This window comes from Rana temporaria, chromosome 10 (assembly GCF_905171775.1).
Source record: "Rana temporaria chromosome 10, aRanTem1.1, whole genome shotgun sequence".
NCBI lineage: Eukaryota > Metazoa > Chordata > Amphibia > Anura > Ranidae > Rana > Rana temporaria.
The window spans coordinates 85,555,498-85,579,382 of NC_053498.1; the positions used below are offsets into that span (position 1 = coordinate 85,555,498).

The 23,885-nt window shown below is 41.9% G+C and overlaps 1 protein-coding gene across 1 annotated transcript in view; it reads right to left on the bottom strand.

Annotated features, from left to right (window-relative positions):
• Positions 1–2,720: 2,720 nt before the first annotated feature.
• Positions 2,721–23,885, bottom strand: part of SPHK2 (sphingosine kinase 2) — a 48,982-nt gene continuing 27,817 nt past the window's right edge. Inside the window, 5 exon segments of the mRNA XM_040325648.1 lie at positions 2,721–3,869; positions 3,872–4,080; positions 10,938–11,053; positions 15,798–15,892; positions 15,989–16,138. Coding sequence (XP_040181582.1) covers positions 3,070–3,869; positions 3,872–4,080; positions 10,938–11,053; positions 15,798–15,892; positions 15,989–16,138 — 1,370 coding nt within the window. The 3' untranslated portion in view covers positions 2,721–3,069.

Sequence of the window (23,885 nt, forward strand, 5' to 3'; positions counted from 1 at the left end):
AAACAAAATAACCTGTATATCATTATTTATTGCTGAGGAAAACTGAATAGTTTTCTTTGCTTTCAATGCATTTGTCCAAAGGAGTTTTGCATGTCAAATAAAAAGCAGATACCCATGTCATTAATATAAACCGTGTCAGCTTCTCAAAAAAAAACTGAAACCTAACCAAGAAACTCATTCCTGTACAGAGTCTTCAAAAATTAGCAATTAGCAATATTCACTAAGCCACTGCAACCAATCAAAATGTATCTTTCACTAATCTAACCCCAGGCAAGTGAAAGGTGATTGGTTGCTAGCGGTCAGTGCATTCTGGACTTCAGCACTTCCCTTTTTATTAGTCTGCATGCGTTGGCTGGAATGGGGCTATGCATAAGAGGAAGCCTACATGTAAGCAGTCTCAAACAATGGTCCAACTTAAAAAATATTTGCTATAGGAGCAATCAATGTAGCAGAACAAATCTCAGAAGCTAGAAAGGCAACAAGAAAATACTGCTGGTACCATAACTTTGACTGGCTTTTATCAACTTATGCAGGACATGCATGGGTCGAATCCCGAACAATTTTTCTTTAGAAAATTAGAAATTGTGTGTTTTGCAATACAAAAGGTGCCACCATTGATTTTGAAATTCAACCAAGCCTTCACGTTTAACTCATAAAATACATTTTGTGTCTGGGAACCTTTTTTTCCCCCCATGTGCATTTCTTTTTTGATTATATTTCTCGCATGATTATTCCATCATCGATTATAAATGTATTTGTTTTTCAAACAAATTTCCAACACGCCCAATCACTCAGATTCAATGGCCACACAAAAATCAGCCATTGCCACTAATGGTGCAAAATTTGAACAAAAATTCTTCTGAAATTCAACTCATGTAAGGTTTAAAGTATGTCAATTTAAAACATACCTGCTGATTCCAGGGCAGGACTGATTGACTGTCTTCTATATTTGTGCAGCACTTCATATCTGCATTTATTTTCTGTGGCTGTATGTACACAGTAAGCAGCACCCCTTTATGTTTTATACACATGTCATACAGCATGCAGAGCCTGCATATGGATATTCCCAGCATCAGCTGCCACCACATACAACTGAACATTCAGGAGCAGCCACAACCGAAATCGCTGATCGGGACAGTCTTGAAAGGACAAACAGACAAATAATTAAAACGTTTAAGGAGATAAAATCATGTGCCGATTTAATAACATATGATTAGATGAAAAATTATCTAGACATCTCCTTGCATAGATGGAACAACTGCCAAAGCTTGGAGCACAATAGGTAGAGAGCAAGCTGAGGTAGAGAAGATGGCTATCCTCTCGAAAACAGCCATCTTCCCTCTCTACTCTCCACCTGTTGTGCTCCAAGCTTCGTTTTGGATCCATGTTCCCCGATCGTATGAGGTCACGTTCGGGTGTTCCCGTCCACTAGTGCCAATCGGTGGATGCCTCTCGGTCCCCCCCTTTCCTTCCTGGCTGCCGCATCATTCCACCACACATCATTGGGGATCCCATCGAGGTTCCACACTGTCCATCTGGCTCTGCACACGCTGGCTTCACTCTTCCTAGTGACATCCAGGAACACATGAAGGTTTTGCCATCGCAGCACTGCCCCACCAAGCCAGTCCACCACCGAATGTTGCTTAAGGTACTATCACAGCGTGGAGCACGCATTGCAGTTGTTTCATCTATGCAAGTAGATGTCTAGATAATTTTTCATCCAATCATATATTATTGAATCGGCAAATGCTTTTATCTCATTGAACGTTTTAATTATTTGACTGTTTGTCCTTTCAAGACTGTCCCGATCAGCATTTTTGGTTGTGGTTGCTCATGAATGTTTACACTTGTATTCACACCCCTCCTGGGGTGCTCATCCACACGGCTGCTCTTTTAGGACATTCTTAGTGTAATAGATGTCCCAGTTTCCTTGTGTCAGACTGTTTTTGACACCAGATAAAACTATCCATTAAGTCTGGAAGATTAGAGGGGGTGGCCATATCACACCATCTGCATTTGAAGCAAAATGTCAGTGAACTTACTAGCGCTACACTCGCTTCTCTGCAAATTACCATGTATAGTCACCTCCTCCAACGCATTACAAAGGGCCACTGTATGTGACAGCAGCGATTCCCAGGAATGTCAGTATACTGGCTTTGTGCGCTGTACAGCTCTGTGTTTGAGGCCTTAAGAGATTTTTTTTAACCTCCAAAAGTCATACTCAACTAGGTGGATGCAGCATCGCTCCAATGTGGCATCTGTCCCTCGCCAGCTCTAAGACTGAGAACCGAGTAATCAAACAGCGCTGATCAGTCACCGCTGTTTGCTCTGACCCTCCCGCCACATTCACTGGAGCGCCGGGCTCTGGAGGGAGTGGGAATGGCTGGCTCAGGCTCTCGGCAACTCACTGAGAGGCTGAGCCAGGTGCAGATCCAGGGTTGTGGGCAGATCCCAACCATGTTGCAACCTTTTCCCAGCCTGGACCTGCACTGTGACATCAGCTGACAGCAGGCTCCAGCCCGCTGTCTGCTGAAAACTGGTCACATGAGTGCAGAATTAACTGCACTCCCATGATTCACAGGAGAAGCACAGTCAAACAAGCTTTAGCTGTACTTCTCTTTTAAGTACATTTAGCAGCCTCAAATAGAAAATATACTTTGCTTGGGACCTATAGGTGCCTTACACTTCTTTCTATGACAAACATAATCTTTCACAACCGATTTCTGCCTTATAAATAATTAGTATTCAGGAAGCACATATAAAGAGTAAACAGTAAGAAAACTAGAATACCATTTTTATCAAGCATTTCTACTTTAAGTGCATTATCAGTAAAACTTGCCTAATGTTTTCTTTGCATATTTACATTATCAATTACACCAACTCACACATCCAGACCATGCTCCCATTGGTGACTAGCACCATAAAAATACTGGAGGCACGTGCCAAAAATTAAATTAATTTCAGAATTTCTAATTCTGAGCAATCATTTGTATTATATATCTACTAAAAAAGGTAGCTGAACAGGAGGGACTGTTGCATTGCACAAGACCATTAGGGTAAAAGCAAGGCCTAGAAAGAGGTCATACGGGCTCTACCAGAGCCAGCGATAAGGTTTCCAAGTCCTTTGTGTACTTGAACCTGAACTGGGCCATATTCTACCCGCTCTCCATCCACAGTAAGGATTCCCTTTGTCGTCAGAGGCTCCAAGCGGAACGCTCGAACAGGAACATGCACAACGTATGGACATTCCATCCCAACATGTGTCCCTTTTTCCATTGCCAAAAAGAGTCGAACAAGGGCTGTCCGAGAGATTCCAGCCTTTACAAATAATAGGTGAACCAGTCCATCATCAAAGTAGGAAAATGGTGCTGTGAATAAGTCAGCCCCAAGGTGAGTCTGATATATACCCAGCACAAGAACAAAGTCTCCTTCCACAGTAACCCAGGATTTGGGTAAAGGTTGCCCCAAAGGAGGCAAAAGATCATCCTTGGGTCCGTTTACCTGGTGATGCGTAGGAAGCTCCACATCATTTGGCAGCACATGGTCATGCTCAGACAGATCATTAGGCACCGAGTCAAATGTGAACTGGGAGGTGTGCAATGCTGTTGGAGAACCAGGAGAAGGTGAAGTCTCAAAGCTTGGTAGCTCATTGGTGTCGAGTGCAGCAGAGCTTCTCTCATACATAATATTACGCTCCTCACAGAGACCCATATCCGAAATAGTACGGTGCAGCTGGGAACGCTGTATTGGAGCAAGGCTTCCATTGGGCGATAGGGTGATACTCCTGCAAATGGGACGGTGAGCATCCAATACAGGCAGATAAGAAAGGCGGCCTCTGTAAGTACGCAAGGAAGCAACTCTTACCATGTCCCAAAAGTGAAACGAGCAGAGCCCATGTGTCTGTACTTTTCACTTTCTATGTCCACATCGGAGATGAAGCCCCAAGCCACACTCAGAAAAGAAAAACAGCGAGTACCGGAGCAGGTTGTGACAGACACAAGGTCCATAGGCATAACAGTACCATGGCACAGCAGCAAGATACAGTTAAGTAGCAGCTCTGACCCCATTGCCTGCTCAAACCTAAAAGAAAAAGAAAAAAATATATATATTAAATAACACAACATGCCAAACAAAGATTTCAGCTAAAAAAAAACATTTTATATTAAATGCTTGAAACATTTATGGTAATTTTGTAGTTCCAGTACCAAAATCACAACATTAAAGGGTCACTAAAGGAAAAATTACTGTTTACAGGGTATAGAGACATAAAAGTTAACGGATTCCTTTTAAAAATGATTACAAATAGATAAAAAACAATCCTATAATGTGCCTGCAGGTTAGTTTCACTTTTAAACTGGTTTCATGTCCCTGTGAACTAGAGAGACACACAGAACAAAAACAAACAAATCCAGGGCAGTGTTTTGTTTTTAAAATGAATCTGATTGGTTCTGTTAAGTTTTAGACACACAGTAATGACAGCTTAGACCACAGTGAAAAGCTCCCAGTACTGTGGTTATAAGGAGCCAGACAAGCAGGAAGTGTGGAGATCACAGCAGAATTACAGCAACTTCAAAGCAAAAACGAATAATAAGGACATGAAACCAGTACTGCAGTAAGGTAAAGGAAGCCATTTAGCTAGAAAAAAAAATTCCTTTAGTGATCCTTTAAAGCAAACATACCCGTGCAGACATGCTTAAATTAACAAAAAAATCAGGCAATGGTACCCACTTTTCTGAGAACCCACAGCTGCAGGGTGCCACGGCTCAAGCAAAAATATGTTGTGGTGGGTGTGATCTGCAGGATGCAACCTCCTAAATTTATATAGTTGAATGCACCCAATAACGCACTGTGCCTTTCATTGAAGAACCGTGTTGTGGGATAAGCAGTTTAGTTCAAAACTTCTAGGATTCACCCAATAGATTCTTTCTAGTACTTCTTTTAATGCGAGAAGTCAGTTTTAAAAAAAAAAAAAATACATGATATACTTCTTACCTGCTCTTTGCAATGGTTTAGCAAAGAATAACCCTGATTCTCCTCTTCTCTGGTTCCCTTCGAGTGCTCCTGGCTCTTCCTCTTCTTGGTGTGCAACCATAGGAAATCCACTCAATCCCAAGCCACACGGCCTGCATCCATAGACACAGACAGCTAGGGTTGCCACCTCATCCCTTTAAAAAGGAACACATCTGAATTACACAGATTCTGAGGCTAATTTAATGCAGATAAGGCACCAAGTGAGTTTAATTACCACCTTAATCAGCCACAGAACCTGTGTAATTCAGATGTGTTCCTTTTTAAAGGGATGAGGTGGCAACCCTACAGACAGCCCCCATGAGTTGGATGTGCCTGTCTCTCGCCGAGACCATGAGAGGAATATATTGCTGGATTCCTTCCTCCCAATCATCAGCAGCAAGGGATGGCAAGTCCCCCTTCCACTTATCATACAATTTGGACCCTCGCTCCGCCTCCCCACAAGACAATCTAAGATACAGAGAGGAAAGAATATGGTCCACCCCCCTTGAAGTCAGGAACGTCTCTACTCTGTGCGACCGTAGCTCAATCCCCCCAGAAAACTGGGCCTGCACTGCATGTCTTAGTTGCAAGTAGCGAAAGAACATCTTGGGGGGGCAATTGGAAAGTGTTAAAACGTACCGTCTTTAACCACTTTAGGGCCACGCCTCTTTCTTAGATTTGGTGTTTACAAGTTAAAAAACATTTTTTTGCTAGAAAATTATATATATAAAATTTTCTTGGTAATTTTCTAGCAAAAAAATGTTTAATTTATATATATATATATATATATATATATATATATATATATATATATATATATATATATATATATATATATATATATATATATATATATATATATATATATATATATATATATATGTTTGAGGGTTCCAACACCCTAGAGAACAAAATGGTGGTCGTTGCAAAACCTTTCGTCACACAGTATTTGCGCAGCAGTCTTACAAGCGCACTTTAAAAAAAAAAAAACGTATTTTTTTTAATTATTAATTAAAAAAAATAAAGTTAAGTTAGTCCAATTTTTTTATACTGTGAAATATGTTACGCCGAGTAAATTGATACCCAACATGTCACGCTTGATAGCTGCGCACACTCGTGGAATGTCGACAAACTTTTACCTCTAAAAATCTCCATAGGTGACATTTAAAAAAACATCTACAGGTTGCAGGTTTTGAGTTACAGAGGAGGTTTTAGGGCTAAAATTATTGCTCTCGCTCTAATGAACGCTACCTCGCAAGTGTGGTTTGAACCCCTTTTTCATATGTGAAAAAAATAAATTATTTCAATTTTTAAACTGTTCTTAAAAAAAATAAAAAAATAAATCTTATTACAAGGAACATAAACATCCCTTGTAATAGAGAAAAAAAAGCATGACAGAACCTCTTAAATATGAGCTCTGGGGTCAAAAAGACTTCAGATCTCATATTTACACTAAAATGCAATAAAAAATAAATAAATGTCCCTTTAAGAGCTATGGGTGGAAGTGACGTTTTGACGTCGCTTCCGCCCTGCAATGATACTGGTGGGGGCCCTCTTCCCCTCTCCATGTCAGGCCAGGAGAAGGATCTGTATCACCTCCACAGCTGCAGACGGCTGAGGTAAGCGGCAGAGGTCACAGGAGAGCGGCGCCCTCTCCCGCCACGATAAAAGTGATATTGCGGCAATCCGCCGCAGAGAACAGTTTTATCTTGAAGCGAACCGCCCGCTCTTTAAGAGGATACAGGGGTTATAATATCTAGCTGCTACCATAACAACAGTATTCCTCTTAAAGTAGGGACTTAAAACTACGGCGGGTGGTCTGGAAGTGGTTAAGGTCAATAGCTTAAAATCGGTAGCTCCTCTAGTGTAGCTCCTCTAGTGGTTCAAAAGGCACCCCACAAAAACTCTGCAGCACCAGAGATAAATCCAATGACAGGAATCTACTTGTGCTGGGAGATATTTTACGACCTATGGCCGTAAGAAACATCTTGATTAGAGGCTATAAGCCTATATTTGGGAAAATAGATAACGTTAACATCTGTAACTTGAGGGTACCAACTGCCAAGTTTAGGTCTGCCCCCACCTGGGAAAATCTAGGACTGCGGGAATCATTGGCTCGAAGGTCTGTTATTAGGCCTGCGCCAGAAGCTGAATTTCTTCCAGATTTTATCATATATAGCGTTGGTAGTTGGTTCCCAACTACTAACTACGAGACGAGACTACGAGACGAGATCAAAGAAGTTCAATAGGCAGTTTGGCTCTTCTGCTTGATTCTGAAAATGCATGTTTTTTGTGCGTGGCGGCATTGCATGCAGACAAGCAGATTTTCCAATAGGAACTTTTTTCCATTGGAAAAATAGAGAACCTGCTCTCAATCTTTTGCTGGTGGAAATTCAGACTGCAAAAGTCCGATGGAGCATACACATGGTCGGAATTTCCGACCAAAAGCTTACATTGGACTTTTGACGGAATTTCCGATCGTGTGTACGCGGCATTAGACATATCTCCTTCCCAGGACTTCAGCCCTTCCTGTCCTGGTGCTGAAAGTGACGTCATCTGGCATCGCCCGGCCACAAGACAGAGGAGGAAATATTCTCCCTTCCTCAGCAGCCATTACCAGAGGGGGAAGAAAACGAGAAAGGCGGGGGAGCGGTGATGCCATGAAGACAACCCATCCTCCACCATCTGCCCCTGCTACATCTCCGGAAGGACCGACTGGGTCCTCAGCTCCAAACTGCACCAAAAAGGTTCCTTCACTGAGGCTACACAGGGAGAGGGGGTCCCCTAAATTTTTCCTCCAGACCTCCTTACCAGGTCCAAGGATGACCCAAGCACATTCGTATCCCCAGGAATACTGCCCCTGTTAAGGGATAGGGCTGTCAGGAGGCCCCTGCCACCTAGCACGTAGGCCTGGTAAAATACAATTGTTCCTGACTGGCCGGAGGAAACAAATACTGAGGTGCTACTGCCTGTGCTTATGCTGTTATAATGTGTGGATCATGTGTTTCCTGTGCCAAGTGGGAGTCCATCGCTTTCAGAAAGCCGTCCTAGAAGATGACTTGTCAGGCTTCTGTCAAGCCAGAATGCTGGAAAAATCAGCAGCCAACCAACATCTAATTAGCACTCGCAGCCAAACAGCTTAAGCTCCACACCTGTAAAAGGATACTTGTCTGTTCCTAAGGATGTACCATTTATCAGACAGATGCAGCCACATGTGGAGTAAAAACAGCATTACAAACTAATTTTGTGCAAAGGATCCTATATGCTACCCATAGTCTTCTGGACCAGACTGAAGTGTCTTTTCTTGGAGGTAGGTCTTCTTATATGGAATAGTTAACATGGGTGGTTTAAAAAAAAAAAATATACGGATATATATATATATATATATATATATATATATATATATATATACACACACATACACATACACACACAAATATAAAATGTGGTTTTAGGCGTTTTCAGTTTAATGCTTAGTATGAAAGATTATCATAATTTAAGTTCATCTTAAAGCGGATGTGCCACTAAAAAAATATATTAAAAGCCAGCAGCTACAAATACTGCAGCTGCTGACTTTTAATATTAGGACACTTACCTGTCCTGGAGTCCAGCGGCGTCCGCAGCAGATGACGAGCAATCGCTCGTCACCCTGCTGCTCCCCCCTCCATTCACGGTGAGGGAACCAGGAAGTGAAGCGCTCGGCTTCACTGCCCGGTTCCCTACGGCGCATGTGCGAGTCGCACTGCGCCCGCCGATTGGCTCCCGCTGGGAGCCGAGTGTTCCCAGCATACAACGGGGGGCGGACAGGATGCCAGGAAAAAACCCGTCTTTTGCCCGTGTCGTGTGACCGGAAGTGGGTGCAAATACCGGTCTGTAGACAGGTATTTGCACCCCCCTCCCCCCTGAAAGGTGTCAAATGTGACACCGGAGGGGGGGGGGGGGGGGGAGGGTGCCGATCAGCGCGACTTCACTTTAGGGTGGAGATCCGCTTTAAGACTACAACTTTAAGACTACAACAACTAAATATAGTATCTCACAAAAGTGTGTACGCCCCTCACAGTTTTGTAAATATTTTATTAAATCTCTTTATGTGACAACACTGAAGAAATGACACTTTGCTACAATGTAAAGTAGTGAGTGTACAGCTTGTATAACAGAGTACATTTTCTGTCCCTGCAAAATAACTCACACAGCCATTAATAAGATGGGGGGATTCAAGGAGGGTGGGACTTTGAGTGAGGCTATGACCGGGTAGAAGTCATATGCCTCCATCCCTGTCATTGGGCAAAAAGAGGCAACACCATTGCGACACCATTGCGGCATGAAGCAGCAGTGATCTCAACAAGGAAATTGGGACTTTAAAGCGGTTGTAAACCCGCATGAAAATTTTTTAATTTTTTTTCCCTCCTGTAAGGGAAAAGTCATGATGAGCTAATATGCACCGCATATTAGCTCATTATAAAATACTTACCTCGGAACGAGGTGCGTAGCACTTACCTGGTTCACGCCGAGCAAGATTTCATCTTGCCTCGTCGTGTCTTCCGGGTATCGCCGCTCCAGCGCTGTGATTGGCTGGAGCAGCGATGACGTCACTCCCGCGCATGTGCGCGGGAGATTTAAAACTCGGCAAGGTTCGGCGGCTGCCGGTCCTTTCGCCGTAGATCCCCCCGCAGCGGCGCATTGCGATGGGAATATCTCCTAAACCGTGCAGGTTTAGGAGATATTCTCCTTACCTACAGGTAAGCCTTGTTATAGGCTTACCTGTAGGTAAAAGTACAAAAAGTGGGTTTACAACCACTTTAAATGAAGCTTGGGAGGACAAAAATGAAAAAAAAGGTGAAAATTACACAGCCATTAATGTCCAAACCGCTGGTTACAAAAGTTACTAAGTGGAAATGTCCAAATTAGGCCCAAAGTGTCCATATTTCGTGTGGCCACTTGGGCCCACTTTCAATTAGGGATGTACTCACTTTTGTTACTAGCAGCTTAGACATTAATGGCTGTGGGTTGAGTTATTTTTTTTTTTGGGGGGGGGGGGGGGGGGGCACAAATTTACACTGTTATACAAGCTGCACACTCACTACATTACATTGTAGCAAAGTGTAATTTCTTCAGTGTTGTCGCATGAAAAGATAGAATCAAATATGTACAAAAGTGTAAGGGGGATACTCACTTTTGCATGTTCTATGTTGATGGTAAAGGATACATCATTCAGATATGCCCAATATATAGTTGATCCTAAACATCTCATCATTAAGATGTTTAGGGGTTTGTGTCAAACTGAAGGGACACCCAAGTTCCTTTTGTATATGCCTCAAGACCTGTATTTACAGTTGCTCTGTACATTTTAGGGCTAACAATGCTTGGCCTACTTATATGGCTGGAGAACGCTGGTGTTTTCTGGAGTCTTTTTTAAATTTAGGGTTTTCTAATAGAGCATACAATAATGTATCTGTCTTGCAAACATTTTTTCCAAAGATATTTGTGAAAAAGTAAAGTATTCCCTCTACATATGACATACATATGTTCTAAGGAATCAGACAATTGTGATATGCATGTACATTGTACAGTGGGGTGTAGTGAGTAGCACTCTCAAGTCGCAGTTAAAAGGGTCGCTGGTTTGAATCCTGAACATAACACTACCTGCCTGGAGTTTGCATGTTTTCCCTGTGCCTGCGTAGGTTTCCTCCAGGTACTCAGGTTTCCTCCCACACTCCAAAGACATGCTCAAAGGTTAATTGGCTTCTGTCTAAAAAAAAAAAAAAAAAAAAAAAAAAAAAAAAACTGGCCCTGTGTCTTTATACACAGGGTATGCTCTCCAACACAACCCCTGATTTATATTCTTAGTGCCTATTCCGTTACTAAGCTCAGAAATGTGACTCCTGTGTGAACCAGCTCAATATCTCTGCTGCAAGTGGTTTTCTTACCCTGCATTGTAGTTAATAGCTCCAGCCAAGGCATTTCCTGAGCCACAAGGCAGAATCCCAACAGGCATCTTTATTGCATCTTCCCAATCAGGGCGTTCCATCAAACCATTAATAACCTAAGTAGAATATACAATGACATTAGTGAGGAAATTAGAACAGCTCCAGCACACTTGCTGGAATCTCAGTTTTAATCTATTTAGTATGCTGTATTAAGTTTGCAGGATTAAGGTTCTACTATTTAAAAAAAAAAAAAAAAATCAAAAAACTAGGCATTGAAAAAAAACAAAACACACATGGCGTTCATAAATCCACAGCAGACAGACAGAGCTCAATTTCGCCATATAGCTTTGTAAATTGTAAAATTCTGATTGTTATGATTTACAACACATCATTGGTCTTGGTACTCATATAGAACAAAGGTTCCCAAACAGTGTGACGTCAGTTTTAGGAGCAGTTGGGCATTCTTTTCAGATGCTCCTGAACTCTCCTCTGTTATCTTATCAGTACATGTACATAAGGTCGTTTACAGTAGTTTCTAGGCAGTTGAAAAAATGGGTTCAGAAGCCGAGTTTAGAGGCATTTCAAGTGGCAAGTGCGGTAACTCACGTTTAGCCGCGTTTCATTTACAGGCATTTTTTTTTTTTTTACGTTTCTAAAAACGCAAAATGCAGCATGTAAATGTTAAATCGTTCAGAAGAGGTTGTAAAAACGTCCCGTGTACATGAAGCCTTAGGCTCCATGCATACTAGAAACAGAAAAAAGTCAGCGTTTTAGCTGGAAAAACGTGACATAAAAAACGTGAAATGAGGATTGTACAAAGTTTAGGGGAGTTTATAAGAGTTTGAGCTTACAGGCGCCTAACACTCCCCTCTGCAAAAGCAAATTAAAAAAACAAGAGATAAGAGTTCAGGAGCGATTGACATTTTTACAGCTCCTAAACTTCTCCAGAAAACGCGATCAAGGGTTTTTTTCCATGCCTCCGACTGTCCCTGTCAGAAAATGCCTGTAGTTGTCATAATGTGCAAAGACCCATAGAATACAATAGAAGTGCTTCTACAGGCAGGTGAAAAAAAAAAAAAAAAAAAAGTCAAACGTCTGTAGAATCAACTTATCATTTTGCCAGTTTGAACCTAGGGGGATTAACCCGACTAATTGTTTTTTTTTTTATATATATATTATCCACTTAAGCCCCGGACCAATATGCAGCCTAAAGACCCAAGGTGTTTTTACAGTTCGGGACTGCGTCGCTTTAACAGACAATTGCGCGGTCGTGCGACGTGGCTCCCAAACAAAATTGGCGTCCTTTTTTCCCCACAAATAGAGCTTTCTTTTGGTGGTATTTGATCACATCTGCGGTTTTTAGTTTTTGCGCTATAAACAAAAATAGAGCGACAATTTTGAAAAAAAAGCAATATTTTTTACTTTTTGCTGTAATAAATATCCCCCAAAAACATATAAAAACATTTTTTTTTCCTCAGTTTAGGCCGATACGTATTCTTCTACCTATTTTTAGTAAAAAAAAAAATCGCAATAAGCGTTTATCGATTGGTTTGCGCAAAATTTATAGTGTTTACAAAATAGGGGATAGTTTTATTGCATTTTTATTTTTTATTTTTTTTTTACTACTAATGGCGGCGATCAGCAATTTTTTTCGTGACTGCGACATTATGGCGGACACTTCGGACAATTTTGACACATTTTTGGGACCATTGTCATTTTCACAGCAAAAAATGCATTTAAATTGCATTCTTTATTGTGAAAATGACAGTTGCAGTTTGGGAGTTAACCACAGGTGGCGCTGTAGGAGTTAGGGTGCACCTAGTATGTGTTTACAACTGTTTGGGGGTGTGGCTGTAGGAATGACGTCATCGATCGTGTCTTCCCTATAAAGGGAATGACGCGATCGATGCGCCGCCATAGTGAAGGACGGGGAAGCCGTGTTTACACACGGCTCTCCTCGTTCTTCAGCTCCGGGGAGCGATCGCGACGGAGCGGCTATAAACAAATAGCCGCGCCGTGGTCCCGGATCGCTCCCCGAGCGGACCCGACCTCCGCATGTAGCGGGGGGGTCCCGATCGGACCCCCCACCCGCTAATAGGCGAGGACGTACCTATACGCCCATGTGCCTGTACGTGCCATATTGTGGACGTATATGTACATGGGCTGGTCCTTAAGTGGTTAAACTATAAAAGTTCAAAAGTACAAATTTGTAATGCCGATATGCTACTGCGCAGTTACGAACATCACTGTTTTTCGTCAGGCTGTGTGTAACCTTTTGTTAGATATCACCATGCCTTTATTCCCACCCAGGGTGTAGCACCAACAGGTGTCATGTCCAATTAATTAATCGTAAGCTTCATGTGTGTTAACCCCCCATGGGGAAGTCAATCACATGGCTAGCAATCAGTATGCAACAGTAGTGCACATATTCAATACAAAAAAGAGAAACAACACATAAATAGAACAATTCTGAATAGTAAAACGGAGGCCCGGACGCAATGTTACGACGTCACGCCCGGGTACCCAGAAGTAAACAAAGCCGCGGCTGAAAAGCACGAGATTGTGAAAAAAAATTCACCTATCTCATGCTTTCCAGCCAAGAGGAGAGATGTGGAGCCTTATTGACCCGCATCTCTCCATAAAGAGGACCTGTCACACACTATTCCTATTACAAGGGATGTTTATATTCCTTGTAATAGGAATAAGTGTGATCAAAAGTGCAAAAAAGAAAAAAAAAAAAAATGCCCTTGTCCCCAGTAGCTCACTCTCAGAAGCGAACGCAAGTCCTGCTCACATATGTAAACGCTGTTCAAACCACACATGTGAGGTATTGCCATGTGCGTTAGAGCAAGAGCAATAATTCTAGCACTAGACCTCCTCTAACTCTAAACTGGTAACCTGTTAAAAAAAATATTAAACCGTCACCTATGGAGATTTTTAAGTACCGAAGTTTGGCGCCATTCCATGAGTGTGCAATTTTAAAGCGTGACATGTTAGGTATCTATTTACTCGGCGTAACATCTTTCACATTATACAAAATTGGGCTAACTTTACTGTTTTGTTATTTTTGAATTCATGAAAATTTATTTTTCCAAAAAAAAAAAAAAGCATTTGAAAATTTATTGCGCAGATACGGTGCGAGATAATTATTATATATATATATATATATATATATATATATATATATATATATATATATATATATATATATATATATATATATATATATATATATATATATATCTCTCCTCTCCAAGCCTATGGAATTCCTTACCCCAACCTCTCCGTCCATCTCCTTCTCTATTAGCTTTTAGAGGATCCCTGAAAACCCTCCTATTCAGAGAAGTCTATCCTTCCCACACCTAACAACTGTATTTTCATTTGAGTCCATCTGATCATCCCCCACAGCTAACTACCCTTTGTTCCACTTGACCCTCCCTTCTAGATTGTAAGCTCCAACGAGCAGGGCCCTCTGATCCCTCCTGTATTGATTTGTATTGTGACTGTACTGTCTTCCCTGATGTAAAGCGCTGCGCAAACTGTTGGCGCTATATAAATCCTGTATAATAATAATAATAAAAAAAAAATTTATGTATATATATATATATATATATATATATATATATATATATATATATATATATATATATATATATATATATATATATATATTACACACACACACACACACACACACACACACACACATATATATATATATATATATATATATATATATATATATATATATATATATATATATATATATATGTTTGGGGGTTCTGAGTAATTTTCTAGTAAAAAAAAATGATGATTTTTACATGAAGAAGAGAAGTGCCAGAATAGGCGCAGTGTGGAAGTGGTTAAGAACAGCTTAGCAAAACATTGCTACAAGGTTTGTAATGGCTGAGGGCCTGTTACACTACTGCATTGCAGCAACATACATTATATGCATTTGGTACATTGTGGTGCTACTCATTTTGAATGTCACCCCAACACACCTGCATTGCAGTAAAACACAAAACACAGTAACACAATACGATGTATTGTGTTGTGTTACCCCCAAGTCAGAAGGTACAATTTAAGATCGGTTATAGTACATATCACCATCTATACCTGCATGTCGTCTTTCACTGTGATGCCGGGGCAGACTGACATCCATGACAAGAGTGCATAACCTCTATGTGCTCAATTGTCTGGGAACTGCAAGTCTCATAATTTCCTGAGGACAATTTGATCCCCAGCACCAGAACAGTTGTAGAATAAACCTTTGGTATGAACAACTAACAAAGTAACAGTATGGACAAAACTTTTAAATTACAAATCATTGTTTCTTTGAGCCAAAGTTCGTTCCCTTTCTACCCATAGAGCTTTACAACGTCACAATATCCCACTTCTCTTGCACCACCACCTGCACCGAAATCCTTTTAGGTTGTACATACAATGATCTATTATCATCCAAAAGATAACTTTGGAGACCTCCTCAGCTAAGACTCAACAGGTATAAATGCTGCCACTAACTTGCAACTATACCTTGCTTACATCACCGCACCTCCCGCCCCAGTGTGAAAGGGGCCTTACGGCTTGGTTATGCTTCATAGCATGTTCATCTTATATCATTTATTGGATAATATCTACATGTAATACATACTGTAAACCTGTATTTGATATTACATATCTCTCAATCACTACTATATTTCTTTACTTTGTAATACTTTTAAAATTCTAATAAAAAAAACTATTGGAAAAATAAATAATCAATGTGGATTGGTAAAGTGACAAACAACCAGGCCCTAGCTGCAATGTGCAGACAAATACAGCAAAGTTCAGACTATGCTTAAATGTAAATGTGGATATTACCTCAAAGAGAACTCCATCTCCAGAAATTACAACAATACCATCCCATTCTTTCAAGTTAATAGTCTGTACCAGCTCTCGGGCATGATTTTGTCTCTCTGGAAGTAACAAGAAAGAAGGGATATAGTTAGTCAAGTGACAAAACCAATAATTGCAGAGGAAGAACACACAATTTGCATTGTATAAAATTGCACCTGTTTGTACGAGGTTGTAGCTGATATCCGCTTCAGTAATTATGGGCAGAATGTGTGTGTGACACTGCTGCAGGGAATTACCGCGTCCACCATAAGGATTCAGTATTAGCAATAATCGCCGGGCTCTGGGCTGGAGATCTCGAGTAATCTCTAGATATAAAAATGTCAAACAGAAGAGCAAGATTAATCAAGTCAGATAAAACAGAAACGTACTCATTATTACATTTAAAAGATCTTCTACAAGACTCTCAGCCATGTACGACGGGACAGTACCACAATTTGGGCGTCAGAAGATGGGCATGGCAAATTTGTTTTTACAAAACAAAGATTTGAGCCAGCACTTCAGAAGATAAAAGTCAATATCCTACTACAGGGGAAACATGCAATATTGTTTTTTTTATTTTAAAAAAAAAAAAAACATGCACTCCCACACACAAAAAAAGAAACCATGTACTTTTTGGATAAAAGATCAATTTACTTTTTACAAGTCTTGAAACAGAACTTTATTTTTTAATTCAAACACTCTGAAAATGAAAGTTAAAAATTGTTCACATCCCTGCAGGTCTGTTTATTCATATCAGATTTTATCCACATGCCATCTTGCCTAGACTGATGGAATGCTACCATCTGAGGGAAGGGATTTAATCATTGCCCCATAAGAAGCTCTCTGTAGCAAAAAAGGAAATATTATTCTTGTCTAGGCACTGCATGTTTTACGGTGGTGACTTCCCCCACACCAGATGCAGCCCAGTGTGTTTTAATCTGCATCAAAAAATGCATGTACAGCTCTTTCCTCATTTTTTATGGCCCCATTTCACACCAGTGCTGTGGGTCCCAGTGCAGTCAGCAAAAGTTGAGCATGTTGCATTATTGGTAGGGATGCACAGATACCAGTTTATGACCGAGTACAAGTACCGATACCTTTCCTCAAGTACTCGCCAATACCAATTACAGATAAAAAAAAGGTAACACTGTACCTTTAAAAAAAAACATACAAATACATATATATACACACGACTTTATTGCCATTACAAGGGATGAACAACATCCCGTGTAATAGCATGGACCGTGAAAGGCCCCTTTATGGAAAGAGCTGGGGTCCATTAGTAATTTAGATTCAATAAGAGCTTTTAGACATTTAAGTGATGTGAAAGGTAAATAATTTTTAATAATAAAAAAAAAACACATGTTCCATTTACCTGCCCCGTGCGAAGATATTGCACAGAGCGGTTCGTTACGTACTCTTTGGCAGTCCCTGGCTGACAACGTCGTCTCCTCCTTAGTAAGCTGGGTGCTATGAAGGCACCCGTGCTCCTGATCCCAGCTATGTGCATGCATATACTGTATGCACTGGTAAGCCACGCCCCCTCCCCATCCTCACAGGAGTCTGACAGAAGCAGTAGCCTATGGCTCCCACCATCTCCTGTGAGACCAGGAAGTGAGAGGAGTGGTGCTGCAGCCGGGACAGTGCTGGAGCAGTGAGCTGCATTAAGGTGTTTTTACCTTAATGCAGAGGATGCATTAAACAAAAACAAAAAAAAAAGGGAAGAAAGACAGGGAGGACAGAAAGACAACGGTAAATTGAAATCAAATACTTAGCGTAATTTTTCCTTTCCTGACGAGCTCCATAGGCTCCACCCCCCCACAGGACTTGAATCATTAATTTGAACCCACCTACAACCTCTGTGTTCTGTAACTAGTCCTACCAAGCTGGGTGGGATCTGTGCTGCCATGGAGCTCGTCAGGAAAGGACAATTACGGTAAGTATTTGAATTCAATTTTCAGTTTTCCTGATGGCTTTTCCCGACCAAATGCAAACATGGCAGTTTTCCCGCCGGGAAAACAGATTGTCTGTACAAGGCATGAGAGCGAAATGTCATCAGCCCGCCCCTCCCACTCAGCCATTAAAAAAATCTTTATGTTTTAAATAGGGTTGTCCCGATACCGATACTAGTATCGGTATCGGGACCGATACCGAGTATTTGCGGGAGTACTCGTACTCCCGCAAATACCCCCGATACCAGAATAGAATACTGGCTGGCTGGTATGGGGAGGACATTGCGGCATATGGGGGGGACATGGCTGGTATGGGGAGGACATTGCTGCATATGGGGGGGGGGGACATGGCTGGTATGGGGAGGACATTGCTGCATATGGGGGGGGGACATGGCTGGTATGGGGAGGACATGGCTGCACATGGGGGGGGACATGGCTGCACATGGGGGGGGACATGGCTGGTATGGGGAGGACATTGCTGCATATGGGGGGGGGCATGGCTGGTATGGGGAGGACATTGCTGCATATGGGGGGGACATTGCTGCATATGGGGGGGGCATGGCTGGTATGGGGAGGACATTGCTGCATATGGGGAGGAACATGGCTGGTATGGGGAGGACATGGCTGCATATATGGGGGGGACATGGCTGGATATGGGGAGGACATGGCTGCATATATGGGGGGGGACATGGCTGCATTTGTGGGGGGACATGGCTGCATTTGTGGGGGGACATGGCTGCATGTGGGGACACATTTAAAAAAAGTATCGGTATTCGGTATCGGCGACTACTTGAAAAAAAAGTATCGGTACTTGTACTCAGTCCTAAAAAAGTGGTATCGGGACAACCCTAGTTTTAAAGTTCGAATACCATGTCATCAAATATATTTATTATCATTGTATAAGCACATATTCCACTTTTTTTTTTTTATTATTCCCAGAAATATAAAAAAAAAAATATATACACACACATTATATTTACCGTATTTATTCGAGTATAACGCGCACACGTGTATAACGCGCACCCCTAATTTTCGATATAAAAAAAAAAAAAAAAAAAAAAAAAAAAAATCGGTATAAAATCATTGTAATTGCCAAAAATCATTTATTGTATGTCCAGCCATGTCCCCCGTATGTCCAGCCATGTCCCCCGTATGTCCAGCCATGTCCCCCGTATGTCCAGCCATGTCCCCCGTATGTCCAGCCATGTCCCCCGTATGTCCAGCCATGTCCCCCGTATGTCCAGCCATGTCCCCCGTATGTCCAGCCATGTCCCCCGTATGTGCAGCCATGTCCCCCGTATGTGCAGCCATGTCCCCCGTATGTGCAGCCACCTACTGTTAATCACCACGGCGCGGGAACATTACAAACAGCGCTCGTTTGAACAGCCGTTTTCCCTGCCGCGCATAGACACTCCCCCTTGCTCGCGATTGGACAGATCCGTCCAAGGGGGAGTGTCTATGCGCGGCGGGGAAAACAGCTATTCAAACGAAAGCTGTCTGTAATGTTCCCCGCGCTGCGGGGATTAACGTTGTAGCGGCGTTGGTGGCGGTAGCGGCGGGGGGAAGGGGGTAAGTATTCTAGTATCGGCGGTATTAGCGGGAGTACGAGTACTCCCGCTAATAATCGGTTTCGGTCCCGCCACGGTCATCCCACCCCAGTCCTTGTGTATAACGCGCACCCAAAACTTTGATTTTTTTTTGGGTATAAAATTTGGCGCGTTATACTCGAATAAATACGGTATTTACATACATACATACATGCATACATACACTAAGCCATTTGCTTCCAGACACCATTTAGTTTGCGCTACCAAGGATCATTTGTGTGCATTGGGTACATATACTTTTGACAGTACCTACACCCAGAGCTATTCAAAATTAAAGTGACAGCTATGTTCTGAGCAAACCGATTACTGAATTGGTGTTTTTCAATAGGCCCGAGTATGTGCATTTAGATTTGTATGAGCTGTGGAATGTTAATCATTATTTGCTCACATGCACGCAGTCATGCAATTTTAAATATTGCGGTTTGCAAGCAAAAAATAAATAAAAAAGCATGTTAGTTGCCAACCTACATGTATTTTTATTATACTTTAAAGAAACTGTACAACTTTCCTAATATAGTTTAAAGCAGCCCAAATGCTTGTAAAATGAACCCAAGGTTATCTCTAATTCCACATTAACCCTTTCATGCCCAAGCCCATTTCTGACATTTGGTGTTTACAAGTTAAAATCCATATTTTTTGCTAGAAAATTACTTAGAACACCCAACACATTAGATATATTTTTTAGCAGAGAATCTAGAGAATAAAATGGCGATTGTAGCCATATTTTATGTCGGACGGAATTTGTGCGGCGGTGTTTTAAACGCAACTTTTTGGAAAAAATTTACTTTCATGAATTAAAAAAAAAAAAAGAAAAAGAAAAAGTAAAGTTAGCCCAATTTTTTTGTGTAATGTGAAAGCTAATGTTACGCCGAGTAAATAGATACCAAACATGTCACGCTTTATAATTGCACACTCGTGGAATGGCGACAAACTACGGTTCCTAAAAATCTCCATAGGCGACACTTTAAACTTTTTTTTACGGTTACCAGGTTAGAGTTACAGAGGAGGTCTAGTGCTAGAATTATTGCTATCGCGGCGATACCTCACGTGTGATTTGAACATCGTTTTCATATGCGGCCGCGACTTCCGTATGCGTTTTCTTTGTTGCGCGAGCTCGCGGGGAGGGAAACGCTTTGAAAAAAAAATATTTTTATAATATTAAAATTGTGTTTTTATTTTTACTTTTTGATCACTTTTATTGCTGTCACAAGGAATGTAAACATCCCTTGTGACAGTAATAGGTGGTGACAGGTACTCTTTATGGAGAGAATATATATATATATATATATATATATATATATATATATATATATATATATATATATATATATATATATATATATATATATATATATATATATATCTATATCTATCTATCTATCTATCTTTTAGACCCCCGATCCCTCCTTTACACTTCAAAGTATTCAGATCATCAAAAACAGCGATTCTGAATACTGTATACTTTTTTAAATCCGGCGCACTTGGCAGCCGAGAAACCCGGAAGTGACGTCATGACGTCGCTTCCGTGTTTACATTGCGGAGACTGAATCGAAGCCGTTTACAGCTTTGTTTTAGTCTGCGGCTGGACACTGGAGGTGCCGGATCGAGTCTCCCGGTGGGACAGGAGGCCCGGTCAGAGCAGCGAGAGGGGCTCCTCCTGCATAACAACCAAGCGGCTTTTAGCCACATACGTTATTATGCCTGGATTGCCAATCGCCGGCTCTAAACAACGGTACCGGGATGATGCCTGCAGCTGCGGGTTTATAAATAATCAGGGTAAGGTTATGTAATGTTAATGTTTTTTTTTTCCCCCCCAGGCAGAACTCAGCTTTAGCCCTGGTTCACACTGATGCTACTTTGAAATTGCGCTAAGTAAAGTAGCATGATTTCAAAGTAGCAAGGTCAGCGCGATTTCAGGTGCTACTTGATAGACATTTGTGTGGCTTCATACACAGATGTCTATAGAAATCGCACCTGAAATCTGCAAAAGTAGTGCAGGAACTACTTTTGCAAATCGGTGCGGCGCCACAAAATCGGTGTCGCACCGATTGGAACAGTGCCATTGCAGCCAATAGGCTGCGACTTGTCATGCGATTTGATCTCTCAAATCGCATGACAAATCGCTCCAATGTGAACCTGGGCTTAAAGAGACTGTCTGTCCCTGGAGAACCACTAAGCCTAAACGCTGCTTAATCGCTAGTGGTGGAAGACAAACAGGCAGTCTCTTAGCGAGTTTGCCACTGGGATTACTCGCAGCAAAGTTGCTTATCTGACATCAGCCTAAAGTGGTTTTTAAAAAGGCATTATATTACTTTTTATTACCATTACGTGTAATCTAAACAAGTTGAGTCCAGGAAACATCCCAGAAAGGGGGAAGGTTCAAGTCATCCTGTGTCAGCTTGTATCAAGCAGCTTTGTACTATGACCTCTCACAAAAATTAGATAAAAGAATACTGAATGCAAGGCAATCATGCAAGATCCAATGGATCTTATCTCTTGAGAGATGGGGGGGGGGGGGGGATTGTTTCCATGCAAGGACATTCGCAGCTGACAAGGTTGCCATTATTATTATTATACAGGATTTATATAGCACCAACAGTTTGCGAAGCACTTTACAACATGAGGGCAGACAGTACAGTTACAATACAATACAATACAATACAATACAATACAATACAATACAGGAGAACTCAGAGGGAAGGGAGGGTGGTCAAGTGAAAAACAAAGTTGATAACTGTGGGGGGATGAACCGATGATGGAAAAAAAAAAAAAGAATAAATAAAACCTTGGATTGCGCGCATAATTCTTTTCGGAAGCATGCTTGTAATCCAAAGCACTCGTATATGGAGCTCTCCTGCAGCTGCAGGAGAGGTGTGAGGGCCACATGAAATGGCCTGGAGGGCCAGATTCGGCCCACGGGCCTTGTGTTTGACACCTGTGATATAGACCAGCCTCCGCACCGACGGCTCTCACCACTGTTAAGCCTCGTACACACGATCGGATTTTCCAACGGGGAAAGTGTGATGACAGACTGACGTTGGAAAATCCGACCTTTTGTATGCTCCATCGGACAATTGTTGTCAGATTTTGCGCGGACAAATGTGGGATAGCATGCTTTAAAATTGTCTGCCAACAAATGTGTGTTGTCGGATTATCCGAACGTGTGTACGCAAGTCCGTCGGACAAAACTCCAAAGTACAAACACACATGCTCAGAAGCAATGCTCACCATAACACAACATTAGCAGCAGGTGCCCAAAGGGTGGCGCTAAACAGCTGGAAAAAACACAGTTTAGCATTTGTTGCCCAACAATTCTTCCCTAAAGAGGATGGTTTTCAGGGATCATGTAAAAATTGGACAAATTGGGGTAAGGAGTGCCATAGGATTGGGGAGGCTCTGGAAAAGTCTTGAAGGTGAGCATGGGAGGAGCTGATGAGGTAGCTAGAGGTCTTGAGAGGAACAAAGAAGGATTAGGTTGGTATTTTGAGACTAGGCTAGTGATTGACAGAGGAGTAGCACACACAGAGATTGGCAAGGTGGATGAGTCTGGCAGCAGCATTCATGATGGATTGAAGGGGCAATAGCTTATGTAAAGGTAAGCCACCAGTGCCTATTATCACTGCGGTGACACCAGTGCCATTCATTGCAGAGCGGGGAGTTGCAGATAAAGTGGGACAGAGCGGATCTCGGGCTGACAGATCTGTACAATATATGAAAGCACCGCTCGTCCTCATCGTACAGCCCCACCGCCCTGCACCAGGTTTGTGATAGACAGCGCAGAGCGCACTGTTCCAATGTGCAGGAAGGCGAGGCTGTACCACATACAGTTCTTTCACATACTGTACAGATCTGTCAGCCTGAGATCTGATCTGTCCCGATTATCTGCAACTATCCCCGCACTGGAGAGAGATGGTGGGGGCAGTGCTGGCAGGGAGCAGAGGACGACACCACCTATATGGGCAGCACAGACCAAGGGCTGCGAGACCCTCTCCACCCACTACAGCATGCCAGGCGTCAGTACAACTCCCTGCTTACTTTCAGAGGACTACAAGGGGGGCGTGTCAGACTGCTGGCTGAGGTTACTGGAGGGATAGCAGCCAGCAGTCTTGCAAACAGGAAATCACCAAGTTCCGCAGGCTATTGCAGAGGAACTACAGAGCTCAGAAGAGCATGGGTGACATAGTTAGTGAAGGTAGGAAATATGCAACAAGAACATGGGAAAACATTTTTGCCTGGAGTTCTGCTTTAAAGGCAGTGTTGGAAGATAATGGTGGGCACACAAAATATTGACACTTTGGGCCCAATTCGGACATTTTCACATAGTGGTGTACTCACTCTTGTTGTCAGCGGTCTAGACACTAATGGCTGTGTGTTGAGTTATTTTGAGGGGACAGCAAAGTTACACTGTTATACAAGCTGTACACTCACTACTTTGCTACAATTTAAAGTGTAATTTCTTCTGTGTTGTCACATGAAAAGATATAACAACATATTTACAAAAATGTGAGGGGTGT